Source organism: Peromyscus maniculatus, chromosome 7, assembly GCF_049852395.1.
Source record: "Peromyscus maniculatus bairdii isolate BWxNUB_F1_BW_parent chromosome 7, HU_Pman_BW_mat_3.1, whole genome shotgun sequence".
Classification (NCBI taxonomy): Eukaryota; Metazoa; Chordata; class Mammalia; order Rodentia; family Cricetidae; genus Peromyscus; species Peromyscus maniculatus.
The window spans coordinates 18,043,976-18,069,463 of NC_134858.1; the positions used below are offsets into that span (position 1 = coordinate 18,043,976).

A 25,488-nucleotide genomic window follows, 5' to 3' on the forward strand; every position below is an offset into this window, starting at 1 on the left:
TGACGTAAATCTGTCGAAGGGATGGAATGGGACCTCCTGCATGCTAGCGCACTCCACCTCTGAGCTGCTTCCTGGAGAGAAAGCCAGGACAACCGGGGTCTGCAAGAGAGGGACCGCCAAGAACAACCAGTGTAGCGAAGGTGGTCAGTCACTCTCCGCAACACACGGGGACCCAAATGTGTTGGAATGTGTGGGCAAGTGCTTTGTTTTAGGGAGTCCCCTAAAGCTTAGGGAAGACACTTTTCTTTCCCGTCTTTCCCTTTTATTTACTATTTATTTATTGTTTGTTTGTTTTACTTGTTTTTCTGTTTTTTTTTTTTTTTTTTCGGAAGCAGGGTCTCTCGGTGCAGCCCTGGCTGTCCTGGAACTCGCTCTGTAGACCAGGCTGGCCTTGAACTCAAAGATCCACCTGCCTCTGCCTCCAGAGTGCTGGAATTAAAGGCGTGCGCTACCACTGCCTGGCATATTTAAGTTAAAAAAACATTTTTTTTTTTGAGACAGGTTCTCATGTAGCCCAGGCTAGCCTGGAACTCACTGTGTAGCCCATGCTGACCTTGAACTCCTGATGCTCCTGCCTCCACCTCCTGAGTGCTGGCATCACAGCTGTAAATCAGCAAAGCCTGCTCCTTGAAAGATCCCGCGCTTCTCCTAGGAATGGGGAACTGAGGCGCAGCGCGGGCCAGTGCTTGGATGGCCAGGGACAGGGATGGGACCAGCGATGAGCTCCAGGATCAGGACGACAAGGCAGGCCCCCGGAGCACCGCCCCCGGGGTACCCGGGCTCCCCACCCGCCGCCTCCTCCCTCCGCCGCCGCCGTGCCAGCGCTCTGACTTCAGAGCCCGCGGGGATTCTATAAATGGCCAAGCCGCGGCGGACCCGGGAGCCCCGGCGGTGAGTCAGCGCTGACGTCAGCCCCCACCCCCGCCCGGTGCCCGGGCCGCCAGGGGGCACCAGACCTTGCGTGCTGTGGAGATCGCTGCCCTCTCGTGGAAGTGGCTTCTGGCTGTGAATTAAGTCAAATTCCACTGTGCTGCCTTCAGGGTATGTGACCCGGACAACTGACCGCGCTTCTCTGTTCATCCTGCAGGACCCTCCTTAGAGGGCTGCTGTGAGGCAGGGTTGCGATCTTATTTGATGTATTTCTTAGCCCACTGGTTCTCTGTCTCTGTCTCTCTCCTTCTCCCCTTCCTCTGTCCCTCTCTCCCACCTGCTCAGGGTTTCACTATGTAGCCCTGGCTGGCCTTAAACTCAGAGACCCACCCAAGTCTGCCTCCTGCGTGCTGAGATTTAAATTGTGCGCCCCCATGACCAATCATTTCTCCTTTACTTATTTTTTCCTCGTTCTCTCTCTTTTTAATCATATTTATTATTATTATTTTTTGAGACAGGATCTCTCTCATGTAGCCTCTCAAACTCTGTATGTAAATTCAACATGGCTTTGAACTTCTGATCCTCGAGCCCTCCAATCACTGATTAGAGACACACCACTGAGCCCCGCTTACCGGCCGGGGAGAGAACCCAAGCATTTCAGTTTGAGACAGGTCCCCATGCAAGGCAGGCAAGTGCTCTACCAACTGAACCACACCCCCAGCACCTCATTTATTTTGTCTGTTTTCTGAGACAGGCTGGGTCAGATTCACTGTGTAGCTGAGGAGGACCTTGAACTCTTGATCTTCCCACTTGCATCTCCCAGATGATTGCAGGCATGCCTCACTAGGTTGTCAAATGGGAACAGTCTGGAACAGCCCCCTCCATTCTCAAGGTCCATTTGACAACGTCTGTACAATTTCTGTTCGTCAAGGGGAAACTAGGCCTGCTGGTGCATGCCTGTGACTCGGGCATCAGGATGCCAGCCTGGGCGACATCACAAAAGCCTGTCTAAAAGACAGGGGGGCAGGTGCTGGCAACTGGCCCCTCGTAAAGGCTTGGGATGCTGTTAAAGCCACCGTGCCCAGGGCAGGACCCCACTGCAAAGAATTATCCAGCTCCAGCCATCATGTGAAGGCTGAGACACGGCCTGAACCTCACAGGATGGGGACAGAGGCTGAGTTTGAATTTTGCTGTGACACTGACAAAACTGTGTGACCCATTCCTAGGGAGGGGACCCCACACCCCTGCCTGTGCCGCTGTTTCCCCATCTGTAAAGTACCCGTAATAAGAACCCTCCTGCAGGGGGCTGTGAGTATTGAGTGGGTTAGACGGCCACAGTTTGGACAGGGCTTGACAGAAAAGCTGTTGGCAGTCAGGTGGGGCGATGCATGCTTGTAATTCCAGCTGCATAGGAGGTGGAGGGAGCAAATTCCAAGTTCAGTTCCCGCCTGGGAATGTAGTGAGACCTTGTCTCAAACAAGCTTTTCTTTTTTCTACATCTGTGTCTGTGTATGCAGGGCCCTTGAAGGCCAGGCCAGGGGGTCAGATAGCCTGGAGCTGGAGTTACAGGAGGCTGTGGACCACCAGATTTGGGCACTAGAGCCTGAATTCAGGTCCTCTGCGAGAACCGTGTGTGCCCTTAGCACTGAGCCATCTCTCCAGGCCAGGAAGGTTTGGTGGATGGTTTTGTTTCACAATATACATGACATGAAAGCAAAAAAAGGGACCATCTGGGAAGAGGGGGGAGGCCAGATGTAAAGAGCAGGGACAGGAAGGGGAGTGTGGGAGAACTATGATACTGTGCCTGGGCATGGTTGTGAATGACTGTAACTTCAGTGCTGTGGATAGAGGAAGGAGAATCAGGAGTTCAAGGTCATCCTCGGCTACACTTCAAGTTTGATACTAGCCTGGGCCACATGAGACTCTGTCTCCCTCCCTCCCAAAAACGTTATAATAAACATGTGTATTCCATTTAGTGTGTGTGTGTGTGTGTGTGTGTGTTTGGTCACATGCCCCCGCCCCCCCTTGCATGTGGAGGTCAGAGAACAACTTTCAGATTTCTCCTTCCACCATGGAAGTCCCAGAAATTAAGCCCGGGTTCTCAGGCTTGGTGGCAAGTGCCTTTCCTTGACAGTCCATCTTGTCCGCTCTACATCGCTCTCTACAGCAGCTGGAATCATTTCCAGTCTGCCTCTCCTCTCACTGTGCTGGCAATTATACTCAAAGTCTTCCCCATGCTGGGTAGGGATTTGCCACTGGTGTGTCCCCAGCCCCATCTCAAAGTCAAGTTTTATTATTATTATTTGTTGCCGTTATTGTTATTTTAAGTCGGGTCTCTATGCAGCTTTGGCTGGTCTGGAACTTCCTCTGATCCTCCTGCCTCTGTCTTCTGAGTGGTGAGATCAAAGGTGTGGACCTCCATGCCCTGCCAGATGTGTCCTTTACACATGAGCAGCAAATTGCAGGTCCTTAAAGTATCCTTGATGCACAGAGATTGCTGTCATGGAAATGTCACTATCTTGCCCTTGACCTGAGGTAGGTGGAGCATCCAACCCCACGGGCCAGATTAGAGCTCTCCTAGATAGGGATGCTTACAGGTGTCCATCCAGAGCAGCCCGAGTTGGATAGAAGACAGACGAGTGCTCATGACCAAAGACCAGCTAACACAGGCCCTGGTGGCCCAGGTGACCAGCTAACACAGGCCCTGGTGGCCCAGGTGACCAGCTAACACAGGCCCTGGTGGCCCAGGTGACCAGCTAACACGGGCCCTGGTGGCCCAGGTGGCCCAGGGATGCACAGTGGGAGTAGGTCCAGGGTCTTTGTTTTTCATCTCAAGGAGCCCAGGGTGGCCTTGAATTTAGTAGGTAGCCAAGGATGACCTTGTTCTTCTAAACATCCTGTGTCTACCTCCTGGGTGCTGGGATTACACACATGCATTACCAGGCTTGGTTTATGTGCTCTTGGGGATCGAACCCAGGGTTCTGTGCATGCTAGGCAAACGTCTACTAACAGATCTATGTCCTAGCCTCCCCCTTTTAACATTTTTCCATTACATTCATGTGTGTGTGTGTGTGTGTGTGTGTGTGTGTGTGTGTGTTTGCACACGATAGAGGTCAGAGGATAACTTGTAGGAGTTTGTTCTCTCGTTCCACCATGTGAATCCTGGGGTTCAAACTCTGGTCACCAAGTTTGTTGGTAAACATCTTAATTCACGGAACCATCTTGCCAACATCTCCCCACCCCACCCCTTTTAAACTAACGTGTGTGTGAGAGAGAGACAGGGTCTCACTCTATAGCCCAGGCTGTGCTGGAATTCACTATGTAGCCCAGGCTGGCCTCAAACTCTCGGGAGTTCTTCTGCCTCGAGTCCTCAAGTGCTGACATCGCAGGCGTGGGGACATCGTACAGCTCTGCTCTCCGTCCTTTGCTGCCCCGAGTCCTCATGAGGGACCAGAGAGGACAGAACAGGGCACCGGATTCTTAGTGGAAACAAAGCTTCGCTGAGATTCTCCCGTGTGCCAGGTACGGCCCTGGGCACCCTGGAGGTGACATTTTTTCCTGATCTTTATAACACTCATGAGGCAGGCTCTGTCATTAGCTCTTCTACAGATATGGCGATAGAGACCTAGAGAGAAGGTTATGTGTGGAGGCCCGGTGTGTGGAGATCGGTCAGACTGTCTTGTTAACTTCGGGGTGGGATGGGGGTTGGGGGCGACAGGGCAGTGGACACAGTCCTGGGACTGAAGAGGGACAGAGACCAGTGGCCTTTGAGATAAGGAGATTCAGAGATGGACAGAGACAGCTGGCGTGGGGAGCCCGGCAGAAGAGGGGTGGCCTGGGTGAGCAAACCCCCTTCCCAGAATAAGGCAAGCAGCCCCCTAGGTGGAAACAATGACACAATCAGCTCCCAATACCAAGGCCCTGACATCACGAGGTGGGGGTGGCCAGAGTGTGTGTGTGTGGTGCCACGCCCCTTGGCAAGGCCGTGGCCAATGGGACCGGCTTGGAAGAGCCCGGGGCTGGCCTCTGGAGCTTCAAAAACGTGTGAGGAGGGAAGAGGTGTGCAGACCCAGGCTCAGCCGGCTTGTCGCACTTGTCAGTGTCCCGGCCACCTCCGCTTTACCAGAGCCCCCTGGCCAGCATGTCCTCCGCGCACTTTAACCGAGGTCCTGCCTATGGCCTGTCCGCCGAAGTCAAGAACAAGGTAAGGCTGGAGGGGACCGCCTAGCCTGGCCCCTGACCCCCTGCCAGGGCAGACCCCGCTCCCTGAACTCCCGCCTACCTGTGTCACGTGACTCGAGACCCGAGGCGAGAAGGAGGAAGATAACGGGTACGGGCTGCTTTCTGTCCTTGGGACATCCCAGAGCCCTCAGTGACTTGAGGGGTGAAGTGAGGGAACCCCGATATCGTAAATAGAGGTAATCAGTGCTGCAAAGATTCCCCACCTGCTCAGAGTCCTTGTCAACCTTCTTGTTCCCGGGAGGGATGTAGGGGAAGGGACAGACCCCTACCTTTAAAAAAAATCAACTCTGCGCTTTGCAGAGCTAAAAGCCATTGAGAGACAGCATTTTCCTGCCATGGATGGGTAAACTGAGGCTTAGAAAGGATCAGCAAGGAGCTAGGGCGCCAGATAAGGCAAGTGCAGAGCCAAACCCCTCTCCACACCGGGATAGGTCGGTTTCCCGGACAGGGGACTGCACAGAGGAGAGGCAGTCCCATTTGACAGAAGGGAACACTGAGGCTCTTTCTTTGCAGGGTCCCACAGCAGGAGTTGAGGGGAGCGAGGAGCAGGGACTGGGACCTGCATCAGGTTGGGGTATCCTAGGGGCTTGAGTTGGGGGAGCGTAGGGGGCGGGTGCTCCGCGGGAGCCTGGTGGCAGCGCCGCCCCCTCCCCCCAGCGCCGGCCCCAGAGTCGCAGAAGAGCCGCCGCGCCTTATAAGGCGGCCTTGGGCAGCCTGGGCCCGCGCTATATAAGGGCCGGTTTGCTTTATAAAGCCGGGCTGATGAGGAGGGGGGCGGCAGGACTGGGGCCAGGTAAGGGGCTGCATCCCTCCTCCCCTCCTCTCCCCATTCAGTGGAAGCGAGGCATCCCCCCATCTCACCACCACCAGGGGCTGGGAGGCCAGCATGCAGGAGGATTGCTTAAATTACGCTGAGCGGCCTCGCAGACAGACTGCAGGGCCAGCCGGGAGGGAGATGGGAGCTCAGAGGTGGAGAAGGGAGCCGGCCGACTCCCACCCCTACCCGGGATCAGAGGGGGAGCTTCAAGAGCCATGAGCCCTACAGCTGGCTGGACAGCATTGTCTTCAGAGATGGGGACCCCAGACTGCGTCAAGGATGATGTACAGATTTGGGGGACAATGAGAGAGACGGGCTGAGGACAGACTTCAGAAACACACTCAAGGAGGAGAGGGGAACAAGATAACCCTCACTTCTGACCAGGGATTCTGTGTGTGTGATGGCGGGGTCTACACTGAGATGGCTCTAAGAGCAGCGTCCCAGCACCCCAGCACCCAGGGGCTCCTTCTTAGGGTTCATCCCCACCCCCACTTTAAGGCATCTTCTCTTCCAACTGGAGAGTGGAGGGGGGGTGGGTCAGGAGAAGCTAAGCCCCAAGTTTGGCTTGAAGGGGAAACCAAGGAGCCAAGCGCCGCCCCCCAGCTTCAAGGATCTGGCTCTCCAGCCCCCTCTTGTCTATTCATTGGTGCCAAACCTCAGAATGCCCGGAATGGCCCCCTGGGCAGGTGCCACCTCAATCCTGGCCCTCGGCCTCCTCCAAGTCCTGCCCCCCCCACCACCACCGTGGACACTAACACAGGATTGCCTTAGTTGGGATGGGTTGAAGTAGGAGATCGGGCCTGTCTGGGCTGAGAGGGGACCCAGAAAGCCAAAGCTACTCTCTATTGCCTGCATCCTCATCACCTGCCCCTCATCCCCCATCTCCACCTCAGCTGGCCCAGAAATACGACCATCAGCGCGAGCAGGAGCTGAGAGAGTGGATTGAGGGGGTGACAGGTCGCCGCATCGGGAACAACTTCATGGATGGCCTCAAAAATGGGATCATTCTTTGCGAGTGAGTAAGGCTCTTAGGGTACAGACCTTGCCCCCAACCAGGCACCCCACTCCATATCGGCCCTCAACCTCACCCGATGATCCCAAACCTGGAGCTGGAGTTAGACACTGATGTTTGAAGCCACCTACGCTTGAAAGGCCGCAAAGACTCACTTGTGTCTGATTCACAGGCAGAGGTGACTGAGTCCGTCAGGTTTAAAAGCCCTGAGGTGTCCCAGGCCATTACTTAGCTAGCACATGCTACAGGGTGAGGCCTATCTATAGATCCCAGTAGGCAACAATGGCTGTTTCGCGACAGTTTTAGTGCATTATGGTGGTGTCACAGTAATTTATGTCGAGCCTGGCTTCCCACGGCTCCTCATCACAGGAGCAGCTCACCATGGCTCGTCACACACCTGGGATCCCCAGCACAGGCGGAGGTACAGTTCAGGGCAGAACGTATAAGCAAGGCGGACTGAGTTCCAGCCTCGGCCCTTACACCGCCACCCGGCCAAACAGTCATTTACTTATCATCCATGCAATGAGCATTTATAGAGTTCCTGATACACACAGGCCTTTGCTCGAGGCATGTGGACAGAGAACCCGACTCCATGCGGAGCCTAGAGGGAGAAATTGTGCTGGTTCCATATCCAGCAATATTATCACCAAGAAAAGAAAAGATAACCAAATAACCAACCAGATAGTCACACTCTGGCCAGTAGGAGGAAAATACCGTGAAGAAAGTCCAACGGGCTGATGATTGGGTCAGTGGGTACTTGTCACCAAGACTGATGACCTGAGCTCAGTTCCCAGGACCCACATGTTGGCAGGAGGGAACAGGCTCCTGAAAGCTGTTCACTGACTTCTACACAAAGCATTCCACATGCATGTGCACGTGCCATGCACACTCATGGGCATGTATACACACACAGATGAAAACCACAACAGCCAACACTGCCATGTGAACACAGGAAAGCCAGGACATTCAGCCCGACTCAGGGACTTGCTGGCTGTCCCACACCCACCATAAGTGTGGGCTAGGTAGCATCCTCTTCCAACTGTCACCTCCTCGCCCTGCCTGGATTCTGAAGCGGCTGGGACTCACTTTCCCCACTCCTCCTTCTCTTCCTTAGATTCATCAACAAGCTCCAGCCCGGTTCTGTGAAGAAGGTGAACGAGTCGACCCAGAACTGGCACCAGGTAAGTCCAGACACAAGTCACCAGTTCGTTTCCTATCTTAGTAATGAGGGCTGAACCCATTGGGGGTGCTAGGCCGGGGCTCTACTGCCTGGTCATGCCCAGCTCCTCACTGGGGGGTTCTAGGCAAAGGCTCTACCACTGAGCCACACCCCAGCCCCTCACTGGGGGATTCTAGACAGGGGCTCTACCACTGAGCCACACCCCAGCCCCTCACTGGGGGGTTCTAGGCAGGGGCTCTACCACTGAGCCACACCCCAGCCCCTCACTGGGGGTTCTAGGCAGGGGCTCTAGGTTAGAACCATGCCCAACCATAGGCTCTGTTGTTGGCTTTGCCAAAGGCTCCTCTCACAGTCAGAGGATAACTCTGGTCTTGGTCCTCTCCTACCTTCTGTGAGACAGATTTCCATCTCTGTTGTTTTCTACTGGGTGCACCAGCCTTGCTGTCTCCTGAACTTGTGAGGGTTGCATCTCTACTTCCTGTCTCTCCTTACAGGAGTCCTAGGTTACAGACATTTATGCCGCATGTCTGACTTTTACTCCGTTTCTAGAGATTCAAACTCAGGTTCTGATGCTTGCGCAGGAACGTGTGGCTTTTTTTTTTTTTTTTTTTTGTCTTACCAAAAACATCTCTCTGGCTCCTACTTTTTATTTTGAGACAATGTCTCATTAAGTTGCTCAGACAGGCCTGGATTTGCAATCCTGCCTCAGCCTCCTGAGAGGATGGGATGGCAGGTTACTAACTTGTTTAAGTTTGTTTATTTGTGTGTGTGTGTGTGTGTGTGTGTGTGTGTGTGTGTGTGTACACTTGTGTGGGCAAGTGCTCACGGAGGCCAGAAGGAGGCAATGGAACCCTTGGAGCTGGAGTTATAGGAGTTTCATCCAGTCCCTTACCCACCAGCCCCTCAGCCCTCCACCCTCCCATCCCTGACCCAGCCTCTTCCCTTACAGCTGGAGAACATAGGTAATTTCATTAAAGCCATTACCAAATATGGGGTGAAACCCCACGACATCTTTGAGGCCAACGACCTATTTGAGAACACCAACCATACACAGGTTCAGTCTACTCTCCTGGCTCTGGCCAGCATGGTGAGTGTACCGGCAGAGTGGGCACGGGACAGGGCTGGGGTCGGATGCCCATGGGGACACTTGGGCCACTGAGCCTCACCGAGAGCGCGGCAGGTGTTGGTGAGTGAGGGGCATGAGGCCTCCTGGAGGCTCATCTGTGGTTCGCGTCCTCCTTCGCCCTTGCAGGCCAAGACGAAAGGAAACAAGGTCAATGTGGGGGTCAAATATGCAGAGAAACAAGAGCGGAGATTCGAGCCTGAGAAGCTGAGAGAAGGTCGGAACATCATTGGGCTGCAGGTACGGCCGCTGCATCACACCGCTGCTCTGGGCTGGGGGGATGGAGGCCAGGCCCTGGAGGCTCCGGGGCTCAGAATATCTGTATGGACTGGCTGCGAACCCTGTCAGTGTTTTCTCCTTACTAACTTGCTCCCTCTGCCCGTACGCCGAAGTAGTTCCTGTTTTTAACAGACCTTAAAATTATTTTATTTATTTATCTTTACGTGTATGAATGTTTTGCCTGCATGTGTGCCTATGATGTGCATAGTGCACGTGGAGGCCAGAAGAGGGCAATGGACCCCCCGGAACTGGAGTCACAGATGGTTGTAAGCATCCATGTGGGTGCTGGGAATTGAACCCAGGACCTCTGAAAGAGCAGCCAGTGCTCTTAACCACTGAGCCACCTCTCCAGCCTCTAGATCCCTTTAAAAATTATTCTTATATTTGCTGCATGTGTATCATGTGCGTGTGGTACCCATACAGATAACAAGAGGGCATCGGATCCCCTGGAACTGGAGTTAAGGATAGTTGTGGGTGCTGGGAATTGAACCCAGGTCCTCTGGAAGGGCAGCCAGTGCTTTTAACCCCTAAGCCATCTCCCCAGCCCTTTATACAGAGAAACTAAGGTTTGCAGAAGGAGCACACTACTTTTTTTCTTCGGTGTTGGGGATGGAGTCTGGGGCCTCATGGATGCTAGGCAAGCACTGGACCTTATATATCTATGGATGTGGTGTGCACATCCAGGTCAGAGGTCAGCCACTATTGTCACTCCTCAGGAGCCATCCACCTTGGTTTGTTTGCTGTTTTGTTTTGCTGTTTGTTTCTTTGTTTTGAGACAGGCTTTCTCTGTGTGGCCCTGGCTGTCCTGGAGCTCACTCTGTAGACCAGGCTGGCCTCAAATTCAGAGAGCTGTACTTACCTCTGCTTTCAAGTGCTGGAATTAAGGGTGTGCCCTACCACACCAAGACACCTTGCTTTTTTGTTTTGGTTTGGTTTGGTTTGGTTTTTCGAGACAGGGTTTCTCCATGTAGCTTTGGGCCTGTCCTGGATCTTGCTCTGTAGACCAGGCTGGCCTCGAACTCACAGAGATCCACCTGGCTCTGCCTCCCTAGTACTGGGATTAAAGGCATGCGCCACCACCGCCCAGCCGCACCTTGCTTTTTGAGACAGGGTCTCTCACTGGGTTTCTTAGTTTGCACTCTGATACTATGATAAAACACTAACCTAAGCTTTAGCAGGAAGGAGTTTATTTGGCCTCCACTTTCACATCCCAGTTTATCATGGAGAGAAGTCAGGGCAGGAATTCAAGCAGGAACCTGTAGTCAGGGACTGGAACAGAGACTATGAAGACACGTTGCTTAGTGCCTTGCTTTCCATGGCTTGCTCAATTTTCTTTTACAACCCAGGACCACCTGCCTAGGGATGGTGCCACCCACAGTGGGCTGCATCTTCTCGTATCAATCAATAATCAAGAAAATGGCCCACCGTCTTGCCCACAAACTAGTCTGATGGAGACAGTTCCTCAGCTGATGTCCCCTTCCCAGGGGACTCTAGTTTGTGTCAAGGTGACACAAACTACCCGGCACAGCTGACCTCTTATTAACTTGACACACACATCACTATTAAAGTACACCCTTTCCTTTCCTGTTATTCCCAAAGCCCTCCTCTACTGCAGACCACCCTGAATGCACCCGATCTTGTTAATATCACAACATAAAACTGTAACTTTAAATGTCTTATAGTCTTTAAAAAATTCAAACACTTTAAAAGTTCAAAGTCTCTTTAAAATATCCAAAGTCTTTTAATGTGGGCTTCTATAAAGATATTTTTTGAAAGTAAACATTTTCTTACTCCAAAAGGAAAAAACAAAGGCATAAAATACTTATACAAAATTCAAGTCCATCCATGTAGCTCCAAATCTTGTAGCTCAGTGTTTAACATTTGGGACTCAAGATCCTCTGGGCTCCAAGGGCTTGGGCAGCTGGACTCTGGCTCTGCCACCTGTAACACAGGCTTGTCTCGTAGGCTCAGGGAGGCTCTACATCACACCTGCTGTCCTTAGAGGTCATCTCACAGTCTATCTTCAATATGCTAGAGATCACCATTGCAACCAAGTGCATCTTCACCAGTGGCCTCCTGACCTCTTATCTGGGACTCTGACCCTAACTCACGGTCAGTGTCTGTCATGACCCCCTTCAGTCCTGGGGTTTCCACTGCAGCTGAGGCTGCATTTCCTGGCCTCTCACTGCTAAGTCTCAGTTGATCTCCATGAGCCTTTTAATCTTGCAGCTTTAATGATACAAAAAACAAAACAAAACAAAAAAAAAACCAAAACTGTACCACTGGGGAGACTCTCACACATTACCAAGTTCAGCTGCCAGCTTAAGATGGAGCCTTGAAGGCCGGGCGGTGGTGGCGCACGCCTTTAATCCCAGCACTCGGGAGGCAGAGCCAGGTGGATCACTGTGAGTTCGAGGCCAGCCTGGGCTACCAAGTGAGCTCCAGGAAAGGCGCAAAACTACACAGAGAAACCCTGTCTCGAAAAACCAAAAAAAAAAAAAAAGATGGAGCCTTGGCCCTTCTGGACGATAGTGTCTTTGTGCCAACCCTGAGAAATACTCCCAGATTTCACCTCCATGACCCTGGTTTCTTCTTAATCACTCCTCATTTCTCAGCCTCCACAAACCAGCATCAATTGATCAAGTGTCCCAGTAAAGCAAAGGTTTCACTTCAGTGATGCTGGTAACTCCTCCTCCTCTCCTCCTCCTCCTCTCCTCCTCCTCCTCTCCTCCTCCTCCTCTCCTCCTCCTCCCCCTTCTTTTGAATTACTTCACGCGCACGAGTGTCTGATTAGCACGTATGTATGTGCACCGTGTGAGCGCAGTGTCTGAGGAGGTTCGAAGAGGACAGTGGGTGTCTGTGAGCCACTGGATGGGTGCTGGGTCCTCAGCAAGAGCAGCAAGTGCAGTTAACCACTGAGCCGTCTCTCCAGCGCCCTGGTTTCTTGTTAATCAGAGCTGATTCTTAAGCCCCAGCTGACAGACATCATAGACTCATATTTGCTATTTATGTGTGTGGGTGTTTTGCCTGCATGGATGTATGTGCACCATGTGTCTGCTACCAGTGAAGTCCAGAAGAGGGCATCAGATCCCTTGAAAATGTAATTACAGGTGGTTTTGAATCATGTGCATGCTGGGAATAGAACCTGTGTCCTCTGGAAGGGCAGCCAGTGTTCTTAACCGCTGAGTCATCTCTCCAGCACCAGATTTTAAATTCAAAAGCTGTGTAAATGGCAACTTTCACACTTCCCTCTGACACATCACAAGCCAGGCCTCTGCCGTCTGTTTTCTTTCAGCATTCTTATCTTCCAAGTTTCCACAGAATTTCTCAGTAAGCTCGAGCATTTGATGGCTTTTCTAGCCCCAGGCTCCACAATCTCCATATTAGGGCTCTCCCATTTGGCTAGACTAGCTGGCCAGAAAGCCCAGGGAATCTACCTGTCTCTGCCTCCTCAGTCCTGGGATTATGAGCACATGCCACCATGTCCAGTTCCCTTAGGTGATGCTGGGCACTGATAGGTCCTGGTGCTTGGAAGGCAAGCACTACTTGAGACAGGTCTCCTATAGCCCAGGTTAGCCCTGGATTCACTACTCAACCAAAGCTAGCCTTGAGCTTCTCTTCTGATCCTCCTGCCTCCACCTCCCTCATAGTTTTTATCCTGACACAGTCTTACTAAGTTGCTCGGGCTGGCGGCCGGTTTGTGCTGTAGACAAGGCAGCCTTTAACTCGACGTCCTCTTTCCTTAGCCTCCCATCGTCGGGTAGCTAGGACTACGGACCTGTGCTAGCAGTCCCAGCTTGAATCGACCTCCTTTTCTCCTTTTGTTTACCTTGTTGTTTGAGACAAGATCTCCCTGTGCGTCTGTGGCTGACCTGGAACCCACTCTGTAGACCAGGCTGGCTTCAAACTCAGAGATCCACCTGCCTCTGCCTCCTTAGGTTATTTCCTTTCACTATGTGGGTCCCACGGCTCAACCCAGGCCATCGGGCTTGGAGGCAAGAACCTCTACCCACCAAGCCATCTGTCTCTCAGGCCCTGGACTTAAACTTCTGACCCTCTCGGGACTACAGTTGTGGGTCACTACACACGGCCATAGTTCCCTTGAGCCAGCATTCCAATTGACAAGAAGGGGACCACACCTTGACCCTGAGTCTGGTCATGCAATATCCCCACTCTGAGTGTTTCTGGCCTCCTGCTTTGCCATCAAATTTCTCTTGTGGGTCACAGGGACACTCTGCAATCCTCATTGATTAATTAATCTCTTTCCCAGATGGGCACCAACAAGTTTGCCAGTCAGCAGGGCATGACAGCCTATGGTACTCGGCGTCACCTCTACGACCCCAAACTGGGTACAGATCAGCCCCTGGACCAGGCCACCATCAGCCTGCAGATGGGCACCAACAAGGGCGCTAGCCAGGTTTGTGTGGTCAGAGGGACCCCTGGTGAGATGGGGCCGCGGAGGGGGGCTGCTCCCCCTGTGCCTTGACCTCTGTTCCCTCCTTAGGCCGGCATGACGGCACCAGGCACCAAGCGGCAGATCTTCGAGCCAGGTCTGGGAATGGAACACTGTGACACGCTCAACGTCAGCCTGCAGATGGGCAGCAACAAGGGGGCCTCCCAGAGGGGCATGACCGTGTACGGGCTGCCCCGGCAGGTGTACGATCCCAAGTACTGCCTGACTCCGGAATACCCAGAGCTGGGCGAGCCCACCCACAATCACCACCCACACAACTACTATAACTCCGCCTAGGGGCCCCCAGGGGGCTGGCTGCTGCTCTTGGCTGGACCCAGCGGGCCCAGCCAACCCCATCTCCTGCATGGCGTCCCCCAGCCCCCTGGCATCTGTCTATAGGGTTACAGTTTGGGGAGATCAGGCCGAAGGGGGCGGTGGGAAGAAGGGGGCCCCTCATCCCTGTAGCTCTCGAAGGGCCCAACACAGAATCGGGTGTCCCCAACAGCATCCAAAGGACGCATTGAGTAAAGGTATTTCAGCTGCCCCCTTGTACTCCCTCACAAGTGAGTACCTCCCGGAACCAGAAACCCTCCAAGCGAAGCCCCCAGAACCCAGGCTTGGCCTGACCCCTGCCCCGTTCCTGCAGCGGGAGCAGAATGCATGCCCGAAACGCAGCGGACACACACAGTTTGGTTTTGCAGTGACTGGCGTTTGTGGATGTGACAGCAGCGTTTGTAACTCGAGCACTTTCTTTTTCTATTTCACTGGAGCACAATAAATGGCTGTGACATCACCGGAGCCTCGGAGCTGGCTGTTCAGGAGTGTTGCCTGGAGTCTCCATCATTCTCCCATACACATACCCTGGGGCCAGGGAGATGGCTCCGAGCTAGGCCAGGCACTCGACCCCGAGCTCCACGAGCTGAGTTCAGTCTTTGAGACCCACATGGGAGAGGAGAATCAGTTCCTGCAACACCCTCTGACCTCCGTACACAAGCCATGTGATACATACACCCTTCCCTAAATAAGTATGTAATTAAAAAATTAAATGGATACACCTACAGACCTTACATCACTATAGAGGGTGGGCACATTGCCAATGCCACATACACTTAGACCAGATGATGAGAGAGGGTCCTGGAGGGGCTCCCAGGCTGTGTGCAAGTGGCATGGACTGGTACTCCTGGGCTGGGGTAATGGGTCCTAATGTTGGCAGAGCAGCTGAGTTAACCTCGGGGCATGGCTTTCTCTGTACGCCCGTCTTGTGCTCAGCGGTCTATCTTATTAAAACTGAATCCCATGGGCTGGTGAGATGTCTCAGCTGGTAAAGGTGTTTGCTACCAAGCCTGACAACCTGAGTTCATCCCCCAGGTCCTACACGATGGAAGGAGAGAACCAACTCTTGGTAAACTGTCCTCTGCCTCTTGCCACAGCACACACATACCCACCTACACAAATAAATGTCTTTAAAAACAACAACAAGAAACAAAAACAAAACCTGAGCCCCAGAAGTACCTACACTCCTGAAAGTCGAGACGGGACTCTGACCTCCCCTTGCCTCAGCAAGGACCCTGTTTTCTTGAAGAAGGCCCCAGATATTCTGCCTGAGAGCCTCTGTCAGCTGATCAGGGCTCCGAGGAGAGAATGCAGGAAAACAGGAGTCCGGAGGGCCCTTCCCCCACTCCATCTCTCCCAGGACAGAGGGTGAAGCCGTAACTCCTGGAGACACCAGAGATCAGCATGCAGACACACAGACACCCCGGCCTCCCAAACCCGATTCCAGGTGTCTTGGCCCCCCATGTTCTGGGGAGGCTGTGCTGAGGCTCTGCCTGTCAGATGAGGTGGTGGTGACAGAGGGCGCTGTTGTCAACACCGGGTACCCCTTCTGCTGAACCCCGCGGACAGCACTCCAGAAGCCTATCCGCTGCTGTTGCCTGGGGACTCCAGCTCCTACCTAGTCTAGGGGACCTTGGTGCACCAAGGGGCATATCACTGGAGGGTGGGGCTCGATAAGATCCGGCAGTCCAGCCAAGCAGCCACCACTTCTGGGCCAGCTCACTACCTTTCTTGGCTGTTCACCTGTTCTGCGGTGGCCGCAGAACCACTTGATGCCAGGTTCTGCTACCCGCTCATTCAGCACGGCTCCAGCAGCTTCTCTCTTCTCTACAGAGACAGGATCTGTGTAGCCCTGGCTGCCCTCTGTAGTAATAGTGTTCCCCAATATATTGTGCACCCTAATAAACTGATCTGGGGTCAGAGAACAGAACAGCCACTAGATATAGAGGCCAAAAAATGGTGGCACATACGCCTTTAGTCCTAGCATTCCAAAGGCAGAGGTCTGTCTGAATCTGTGAGTTCAAAGCCACACTGGAAACAGCCAGGCATGGTGACTCATGTCTTTAATCCCAGGAAGTGATGGCAGGAAGCAGAAAGGTGTATAAGGCACAAGGACCAGGAACTAGAGCCTGATTAAGCTTTTAGGCTTTTGAGCAGCAGTTCAGCTGAGCTTCATTCTGGATGAGAACACCTCAGATGGTGTTCCTCAGTTGCTATCCACCTTTTCTACTTTCATTTGGGGCGGAATATAAAAATGGCTCAGTGGGGTGGGGGTGGGGGGGTGGAGGCTGGCACACGCCTTTAATCCCAGCACTCCGAGAGGCAGAGGCAGGAGGATGTCTGTGAGTTCGAGGCCAGCCAGTCTGAGGAAACAGGATCAGCTGAGGAACTGGCAAGGTGAGGCTGTGGCTTGTTCTGCTTCTCTGATCTTCTAGCATTCACCCCATACCTGGCTTCAGGTTTATTTTTAATAAGACCTTCTAACAATTCATGCTACAGTTCTCGAACTCACAGAGATCTGCGTGCCTCTGCCTCCTGCGTGCTGGGATTAAAGGCGTGCGCCGCCATGCCCAGCACCAGCAGTTTCTTGTGTGTGGTATGCACAACTGTTTGTGTGGGCTTGTGCACGGTGAACATGAGGGCAGAGGCTGGCGTCCCATCATCCTTGGTGAGATCTCCCTGAATCCAGGGCTCACTCATGTGGTTCGGCTGGCTGGCCAGAGCTCCAGAGATCTGCCTGTCTCTACCACCCTAGTGCTGGGGCTGGACATGCTTTCACATGGAGCTAGGGACCTGAAGTCGGGTCAGTTCTGACAGCCATCTCCTGAGCTCTCTACAAGTCTCTTGTACCATTGAGGAGCTCTACACCACAGGTTGCTGCCCAGGCTCATGAGGCCAAGTTCAAGAGTTGAGTCCAGGTCCTTGGTTCAGGTGTCCTGTTGCCTTTGAGAATCTAAGGGCACATGGCACTCTCAGGATGCCCATCCTGTCACTCCCTCCAGCCTTCCAAGAGTCCTCACAACCCTTAGATAAGGTCCCTTCTCTGACCTTGCACTTTCCCAGTGGTCCAAAGCACCCAGGACAGCTGAGACCTCAGCCCAGAACTTGAACTTGCAGGAATTAAACTGGTGGGTTGTGAAGCAAGCTTCCTGGGCCCAAGTCTTCCTGTGCATTTAAGGCTGCAGGAACTGGGCATCAGCTTCCCCTCTCCGGTCTGTTTGTCTTTGAATCTGAAGTTGGGCAGCCACCTTCTTTACAGGGTAACCACCTTCCAGGTCACCTCCTTTTGGGTCACCTGTCTAGAAGCCTTGTGCTTATGTGAGTCTACACATGTGGCAGAGGTCAGCCAGAGGTCAACCTCAGATGGTGTTCCTCAGTTGCTATCGGCACTCCGAGAGGCAGAGGCAGGAGGATCTCTGTGAGTTCGAGGCCAGCCTGGGCTACAGAGCAAGATCCAGGAAAGACGCAAAGCTACACAGAGAAATCTTGTCTCAGGAAAAAAAACAAAAAAACAAAAACTTAAAACATGTATTTAGCATGTGGGTGCTACAGAGCTGGTATGGTCGTCAGAGGACACTAGGGAGCTGATGTCTTCTTCCTACCACAGGGTGGTGGGGGGAGTGAGGACAGAACTTAAATTGTCATGCTTACCCAGCAAACACTTTGCCCCCTGAACAGCTTGTCAGTTTCTATACTGTATAACAATTTTGATACTACTGTGTGTGTGTGATGTGTGGGGTTGTGCTAAGGGTACATGTGGAGGTCAGGACCACCAGGAGTCAGTCCTCTCCCCCTGCCATGTGGGTCCTGGGGATTGACTCAGGGCATCAGGCCTGTGAGCTGAGACATCTGACTTTTTTGTTGTTGGTGGTTGAGACTGGGTCTTACTATGTAGCCTTGGCTGGCCCAGAACTCAGAGATCTTCCTACCTCTCCCTCCTGAGTGCCAAGACATGGCTCAGATGTTAATAGCACTTGCTGTTCTTGCAGAGGACCTGAGTTCAGTTCTTAGTCCTCACACCAGGTCACTCAGAATCCTCTAATTCCCAGCTCCAGAACCAATGCCTCTCTTCTCCAGGCCCTCGATCACACACAAGCCCACAAGCAGACACACCCACCCATATGTAATTAAAACCCAATCTTTAAAGGCTTGTGCTACCATGCCCAGCCCAATCATGCTTTAGAGACAGGGTCTCTCACTGGCCTGGAACTAGCCAAAGGCTAGGCTGTCTGGTGGCAAGCCCAGGATCTGCTTGTGTCTGCCTCCTCAGCACTGGGTTCTGGGGATCAAGCCAAGGTCCTCACGTTTGGGTGCAAGGACTTTCCTGACTGAACTATCTCCCCAGCCATCTCTATGGTTTTCACTCTGATGGCTGTAAACACAAAGCCAGGTGTCTGTCTGGTCCACTGATATGCTGTGTACCCAGAACCGTCCAATTATGCAATATTATTATTGTTATTATTTGTTTGTTTTCTGAGGGAGGGTTTCTCTGTATATCTCTGGCTGTCTTGGAACTCGCTCTGTAGACCAGGCTGGACTTGAACTCAGAGATTAGCCTGCCTCTGCCTCCCAAGTGCTGGATTAAAGGCGTGCACAGGTGTGCACCACCGCCACCTGGCCAACTATGTTTTAAGTAGTGTTAGACCTCTGTAATTCTGCCACTTAGAAGGCTGGGGCAGGAGGATGGATTCGAGAGGATCCTGGGCTGTACGGTTTGTCTCAAACACCACCACTGGTTGGGTGGGATGGCGCGCGCACGCACGCGCGCACACACACACACACACACACACACACACACACACACACACACACCCTAGCACTTGGGGCAGAGGCAAGCAGTCTCCAAGCATGAGGCCAGCCTGGTTCACACAGTAACATCCATGCTCCGGAAATATACACATACACATACACCAACACACACACACACACACACACAAACACACACACACCAGACAAATAAAAACAATAATACAAACAAAAACAAAGACAAAAAAAAAAAACCTAACCACCTACGACCAAGAACTGAGAATGTACCTCAGTTGGTAGAGCATTTTGTCTAATACGCACAAAGCCCTGGGTCTGATCCCCAGAACCAGATGAATGAGGTGTGGTAGTGCACACCTGTAATCCCAGCACCTGGGACACAAAGGCAGGGGATCAGAAATTCAAGGCCACTCTCAGACTCATAGCAAGTTCAAGGTCAGCCTGGTACATGAGACCCACCACTCCCAATCACTACTAACTCTGCCCTCACAAAGAAAACAACAGAAGAACAGTTTGAAAAACTGACCAAACCATACACCATAGGGCCATCAAGATCTCTTCTGAGTGCCTTAGCCCCAAATCCCACTTCCCTTTCTGGCACTGGGACCTCATAACCCAAGAAAGCACAGAGCCAGGGATCCACACCGGCTGCTTTATTGACAGGCTTGTGAGTGACAGCTGTCCCGGAACCAGCCCCTACCTTTTCTACAAAAGTAAATGAGCAGGCAAACGGGCTCCCCGGCAAAGCCCAGCCAAAGGACCTGGTTGGTCTGTAGCCTTGACTCCCAGGCCACAGGCTGGGAAGGATGGGAAGTCCAGTTCCCCTGGGCAAGGCGCTGGTGAGGTGGCTGAGGAGACTGGAGGTCCCGGACACAGCTATTCCTTGCCTGAGATGTCAGGAAACTGTCACCAGAGGAGCCAAGAACCTAAAGCTTGGGGCCGGGGTGTGGGCTGAAGAAGGGCAACTCAAAGGCTTTCGGAGTCATTTGAGGCACAGGTTCTCAAGTTTGAGGCCACCCTGGGCAGCATGGTGAGACAGACCAGCAACCCCTCACCTCCACCCAACCTACAAGCAGTCACAGCCACCATTACAGCCACGTCTGCAGCCACACACACACACGTCTCCTCATTCACATCCACTCCACACACAGGGGGAGGGCTGTCACGGTCCTGGACCTACACCCTGGAATGTCTCTGGACTGGTACCCAAGTCGGGACTGCTGAGGGGGCAGGTCCTTGATATTGCTACTGATTGGCTGCCTCGCAGGCGTCTATCCAATCGCTGTACACATCCACTGGCTCTGACAGATCTGAAACACGGGTCAAGGATGATTTGTGGCCATGAAGCCCGCCCCCTCCTGAGCACATTTCTGCTCTGACAGGTCCAATCAGACCCCTGCCTGCCCTGGGCCTTGCACTTAGTGTTACGTCAGTAGACAAGGTCCATTCCCCCAGGTGGCAGTGGCTCCAGAACTGGCCATGGGGCCAGAGCAGCAGGAGTGAGGACAGTTCCGTGTCTTTGGTTACCAGCCCTTGAGCAGGTCAGGACAGCCCGACTCCCACCCACTTCCCCCATTCTCCGGGGAGCAGATGACTTTCTAAGGATACATGTGATGGGCGTCTGGAATTCCTCTAGGCACACGGTACAGGAGATGACTCCAGTGTTGCGAGCTCGGTCCCTGCATGGCAAGGTGGAAGGATGCATGAGAAACACACCCTGAGCCTGTCCTGTGGGGGCAACCCTGCCAGCAGGAAGGCCCGGGGGAACAAGGTGGGACAGAGGCCTGGAGGCCACGGCGGTAGGCTGGCCCACCCTAACCACCCACTTACATTTTCACGTCACAGGACTTCTCATGGTTGCAGAAGGGGCAAGTGAACTGGGTCTCCAGGGTACCTGTCATCTTCTTCTTGGGGGGTGGCTTCCGTTTAGACTTCCTTCGTCCCATGGCTACAGGGGGATGAAACCTGCGGGGCAGAGGAGGACAGGGGTCAGAAGCTGGTGGAAGCCGGCCACTCTCTACCTCCATTCTCTGGAGGCAGGCTGGAGGACCAGCAGTGGCCTGTGGAGAAAGGAAGATGTACACTAGGACATGCAGGCTTCTACCCGAGGAACCCAGGCTCCTGACCTTAGGCACAGCCGTCCGTCCCTGTGTACACTCTGGGCTGAGAACAGCCTTTAACCTTGGTTTCTCAACTTACTGTGTGACTCTAGGTAGGTCACTTAAGATCTCTGTGCTCAGAAGGTAGGGGTGGATGGCCGACTGCAGAAAAAACAGGACAGAAGGAAGGTACTCAGCACAGTGAGCGCAGCCTGTTGAGGGAGGCAGGAGTTGAGTCCAGAGAGCGACTAACGATGAAGTCAAGCTGAGGACTAGTCCAGAACCTACACAAAAGCCAGGTACAGCGCTTCCTATCTGTGACCCGGCACTCTGCGTGGGGACGACAGGCAGAAACAGGAGAATCGTTCGGGAGCTTGTGGGCTAGGGACAAAACATGATGGAAGGTGTGGACAGACTCCCCAAACACTAGCCCTCTGACCTCCACATGCACGACCTAGGACGTGTGCCTCCCCTGATCCCGACTACAAAGTCTCAAGCAGGACTGGGTTTTTTGGGGAGTGGGGGGTGGGATGGGAGTAGGGTGGCAGTGAGTGAGACAGGAAACAAACCAACTGAACAAGTGACAGTCCTGTTTGGGTGGTGCCCAGAGCTGGGATGGGGACGCAGAGGTTGGGAGGAAAGGCCCAGATAACTGACAAATGTGTGGGTCTTTCGCTCTCTTAAAAAAGAAAGAAAGAAAGAAAGAAAGAGAGAGAGAGAGAGAGAGAGAGAGAGAGAGAGAAAGAAAGAAAGAAAGAAAGAAAGAAAGAAAGAAAGAAAGAAAGAAAGAAAGAAAGAAAGAAAGAAAGAAAGGCAGTGTCGGCATGCACCTAACACCCAGGAGGCAGAGGCAGGCCGGTCATGGTCTAAGGAGTGAATTCTAGGAAAGCCAGGGCTACATTGAGAGCTCTTGTCTCAACCCCCACCTCACAAAGAAACAGAAAAAAACAAAACCAAACATGGTCTCCATTCTCAAATATCAGAGGATGACTTTGACCCCTGATCCTCCCAAGAGCTCAGACAGTAGGCATGAGCTGCCTGCCACGCCCGGGTTTCCCGACACTGTCATGTTAATACTGATTATTGACTTGACAGACTCTAGATCACTTGTGGGAGTCTCGGCACGCCAACTATCTTGATTAGGTTAATGACATGGGAAGACCCACCCTAAAGGAAGGCAGTGCCATTTTTTTGGGCTTCGGGATTATTGAAAGCTGGAGACCATTTTGGGCAACAAAATAAGTTCAAAGTTACCATCTTAAAAAAAAGGCAAACTCCCTTTGGCAGCACATACACTAAAATTGGAACGATACAGAGAAGATTAGCATGGCCCCTGCGAATTTTTAAGACACACAAATTCAAAAGGCAAAACATCTATATATATATATAAACTACAATAAAATTTTAAAGATCTGTGTTAATACATTTTTTTGGTTTTTTTGTCTGTTTGTTTGTTTTTGGAGACAGGGTTCCTCTGTGTATCCCAGGCTGTCCTGGAACTCAGAGAGCCGCAATCAGCCTGGTTCTGCCCCCTGAGTTCTGGGATTAAAGATATGTACCACGACTGCCAGGTAACGTGAAAACTGGGTGAATTCAGCTGGCAGTAGTCTAGCGTATAGAAGGTTCTAGGGTAGTGGTCCTCAACCTGTGGGTCTCAGGGTTGCATATCAGATATTTACATTATGATTCGTAGCAGTAGCAAAATTATAGTCATGAGTCAGCAACGAAATAATTCCATGGTTGGGGTCCCCACAGCATGAGGAACTGTACTAAAGGGTCGCAGCACTGGGAAGGGCGGGAACCACTGCTCTAGGGGCTGTGGTGCCCAACCCATTGCTTTCAAGATTCAGTTCCTGGGGCTTCATTGAGCAGCACTGGCACACTCCGGAATCCTAGCACCAAAGTGGCAGAAGAAGGAGGATTGCCACATGTTCAGCCAGCCTGAGCTACTCAGTACAGCAGACCAACACGGAACAACAAAACCAAACCATGCATGTTGGCTTGGAATGCAACCCCAGCACTTGGTAGGCTGAGGCAGGATGTTGCCATGAGTTGGAGGCCACAGACTGTCTCACAAATCCAAAACAATGGGGCTGACCCAGGTTCAATTCCCAGCACCCACATGGTGGCTCACAACTGCAACTCCAGTTCCAGGGGATCTGATGCCTTCTCTAGCTTCCTAGGACACTGCACGCGTGTGGTGCATCCATACACATAAGATAAAAACAAATGAATATTCAAAAGATCTGTATTAATAGTTACAGATGACAGGCGCTCTCTCTTTCTCTCTCTCTCTTTGTTTTTCGAGACAGGATTTCTCTGTGTAGCTTTGCGCCTTTCCTGGATCTCACTCTGTAGACCAGGCTGGGCTGGAACTCACAGAGATCCGCCTGCCTCTGCCTCCTGAGTGTCGGGATTAAAGGAGTGTGGGGATTAAAGGAGTGTGGGGATTAAAGGAGTGTGGGGATTAAAGGAGTGTGGGGATTAAAGGAGTGTGGGGATTAAAGGAGTGTGGGGATTAAAGGAGTGTGGGGATTAAAGGAGTGTGGGGATTAAAGGAGTGTGGGGATTAAAGGAGTGTGGGGATTAAAGGAGTGTGGGGATTAAAGGAGTGTGGGGATTAAAGGAGTGTGGGGATTAAAGGAGTGTCGGGATTAAAGGAGTGTCGGGATTAAAGGAGTGTCGGGATTAAAGGAGTGTCGGGATTAAAGGAGTGTCGGGATTAAAGGAGTGTCGGGATTAAAGGAGTGTCGGGATTAAAGGAGTGTCGGGATTAAAGGAGTGTCGGGATTAAAGGAGTGTCGGGATTAAAGGAGTGTCGGGATTAAAGGAGTGTTGGGATTAAAGGCGTGTCGGGATTAAAGGCGTGTCGGGATTAAAGGCGTGTCGGGATTAAAGGCGTGTCGGGATTAAAGGCGTGCGCCGCCGGCGACAGATGACAGGCTCTTAATAAGAAATCTCATAACTGGATGAATCTTAAAGATCACGATGAGGTTATTAGAATTAAATCAAAGTTTCTGAGACAGGGCTACTTTGGGTGAAGGCGGAGTGAGTCATTTAGGATGAAGCCTGGATGACAAAAGGCAGCTTTGATACAAGAAATCCAGGAAGAGAGAGAACTGCAAAGGGTCTGAGGCAGATGAAGCGTTTTCTCAGTTTTACCCCAGAGAGAAGGGCGGAAGCTCTAGGAACAACAGGGATAGAGTATGAGATGCCCAAGAGGAAAGTATGGGCCGGACCCCGGACCTGGTCCCGCAGCTGTCCAGTTTCCCCTCCAGTCTGGCCCTGGCAACCACCCACAACGGAATCACAGAGCTTCCCCAGGCCATCTCGGGCCACCTTGGTCGATCCTGTCTCGGCTGGGACAGGCACTGCTGCCACCCCTGACAAACTGAATTTGGTCCCCGGAAACCCACGTAAAGGTGGAAAGAGAGGATGTACCCCGCAAGCTGTCCGCTAACCTCTGTACACAGACACATAATACACATGAAGATTTCAAAACTTTCAGAACAGGGTAAGCAGGATGGCTCCGCAGGTAGAGATGCTGGTTGCCAAGTCTGACAGCCTGAGCTCAATGCCCTGGACCCTCACGTGAATGGAGAGCACCGAGTCCTGCAAGCTGTCCTCTGGACACTCGCATACACCATGCAAAACAAACAATTCCCCAGCCCTTCAACTCCTTATAGGTCGTCCAGCGTCTGCAACCCTGCCCGTCCATCTCCGAGGGGGGATTTCACTTGGCCACGGCTCGGTCCCCAGCACGCACCGTGTACACCTCAAGCACTTAAGAACCACTTGTTAAAGGCATCAGCGTTTCCGAATCTGTGTGGCCCCAGGATCCCATCCCACCGGCGAAGAGGCCGTGGCGTCTCGAGACAACCAGGGTGGCGGGAAGGGGGCGCGGCGCCGCCATCAGCCTCCCCCGGCTTCGGTGGCGCGGCCGCTCGCCCGGCTGCGGGGGGCCGGTGCTCAGGCCCCTCACACACGGCCGTCCGTCCGCCCGCAGAGCCATGCCCCGGCCTCGGCTCCACGCCCGGCGGGTGATCTAGACAAGCGCACCCCGCACCGCCCGGCCCAGCGCCCGGGACCCCCGCACCTACCTGAACCAGCCCTGCCTCGCGCAGCCCAAGCCGCTTCACCCGGGAGACGCTAACTTCCGGCCCTTGACGGAAGCGGAAATATGTCGCTTTGGTTTCCCGCCTACTCCGCAGCCGAGTGAATGATCGTGCAGACCCCGCCTCCTTCAACTGCCGGCCTCTGCGCGCGTGCGCGACGTCTGTGCAGCGCATGCGCTCCCGCGGGTTCCCAGCGAGCGC

General features: G+C 52.9%; 2 protein-coding genes and 1 non-coding gene across 5 annotated transcripts; 2 read left to right on the forward strand and 1 right to left on the reverse strand.

The window, feature by feature from the left end:
• The first annotated feature begins 4,845 nt into the window (after window positions 1-4,845).
• Cnn1 (calponin 1) lies at window positions 4,846-14,769 on the forward strand. The gene is made up of 7 exons (XM_006982361.3): window positions 4,846-5,074; window positions 6,823-6,944; window positions 8,056-8,122; window positions 9,071-9,208; window positions 9,374-9,484; window positions 13,794-13,940; window positions 14,028-14,769. The coding sequence occupies exons 1-7, from the start codon at window positions 5,012-5,014 to the stop codon at window positions 14,271-14,273; spliced, it is 894 nt and encodes a 297-aa protein (XP_006982423.1). The 5' UTR covers window positions 4,846-5,011; the 3' UTR covers window positions 14,274-14,769.
• Window positions 14,770-19,711: 4,942 nt separating this feature from the next.
• Window positions 19,712-25,408, reverse strand: Elof1 (elongation factor 1). 3 transcript variants are annotated; one of them, XM_042280552.2, is made up of 5 exons: window positions 25,273-25,340; window positions 21,273-21,334; window positions 20,904-21,038; window positions 20,682-20,752; window positions 19,712-20,383 (listed from the first exon to the last, which is right to left on the reverse strand). In XM_042280552.2, exons 3-5 carry the CDS (start codon window positions 21,017-21,019, stop codon window positions 20,319-20,321), a joined length of 252 nt encoding a protein of 83 aa, XP_042136486.1. In that variant the 5' UTR covers window positions 21,020-21,038; window positions 21,273-21,334; window positions 25,273-25,340; the 3' UTR covers window positions 19,712-20,318. The 3 variants fall into 3 exon arrangements, with proteins under 3 accessions (XP_042136486.1, XP_006982425.1, XP_006982426.1); XM_006982363.4 differs by lacking the exon at window positions 21,273-21,334 and having other exon boundaries at window positions 25,273-25,408; XM_006982364.3 differs by lacking the exon at window positions 25,273-25,340 and having other exon boundaries at window positions 21,200-21,330.
• LOC121831194 (U6 spliceosomal RNA) lies at window positions 22,447-22,552 on the forward strand. Its single transcript, XR_006074576.1, has one exon. It is a non-coding gene; the product is annotated as a U6 spliceosomal RNA (small nuclear RNA).
• Window positions 25,409-25,488: the final 80 nt, after the last annotated feature.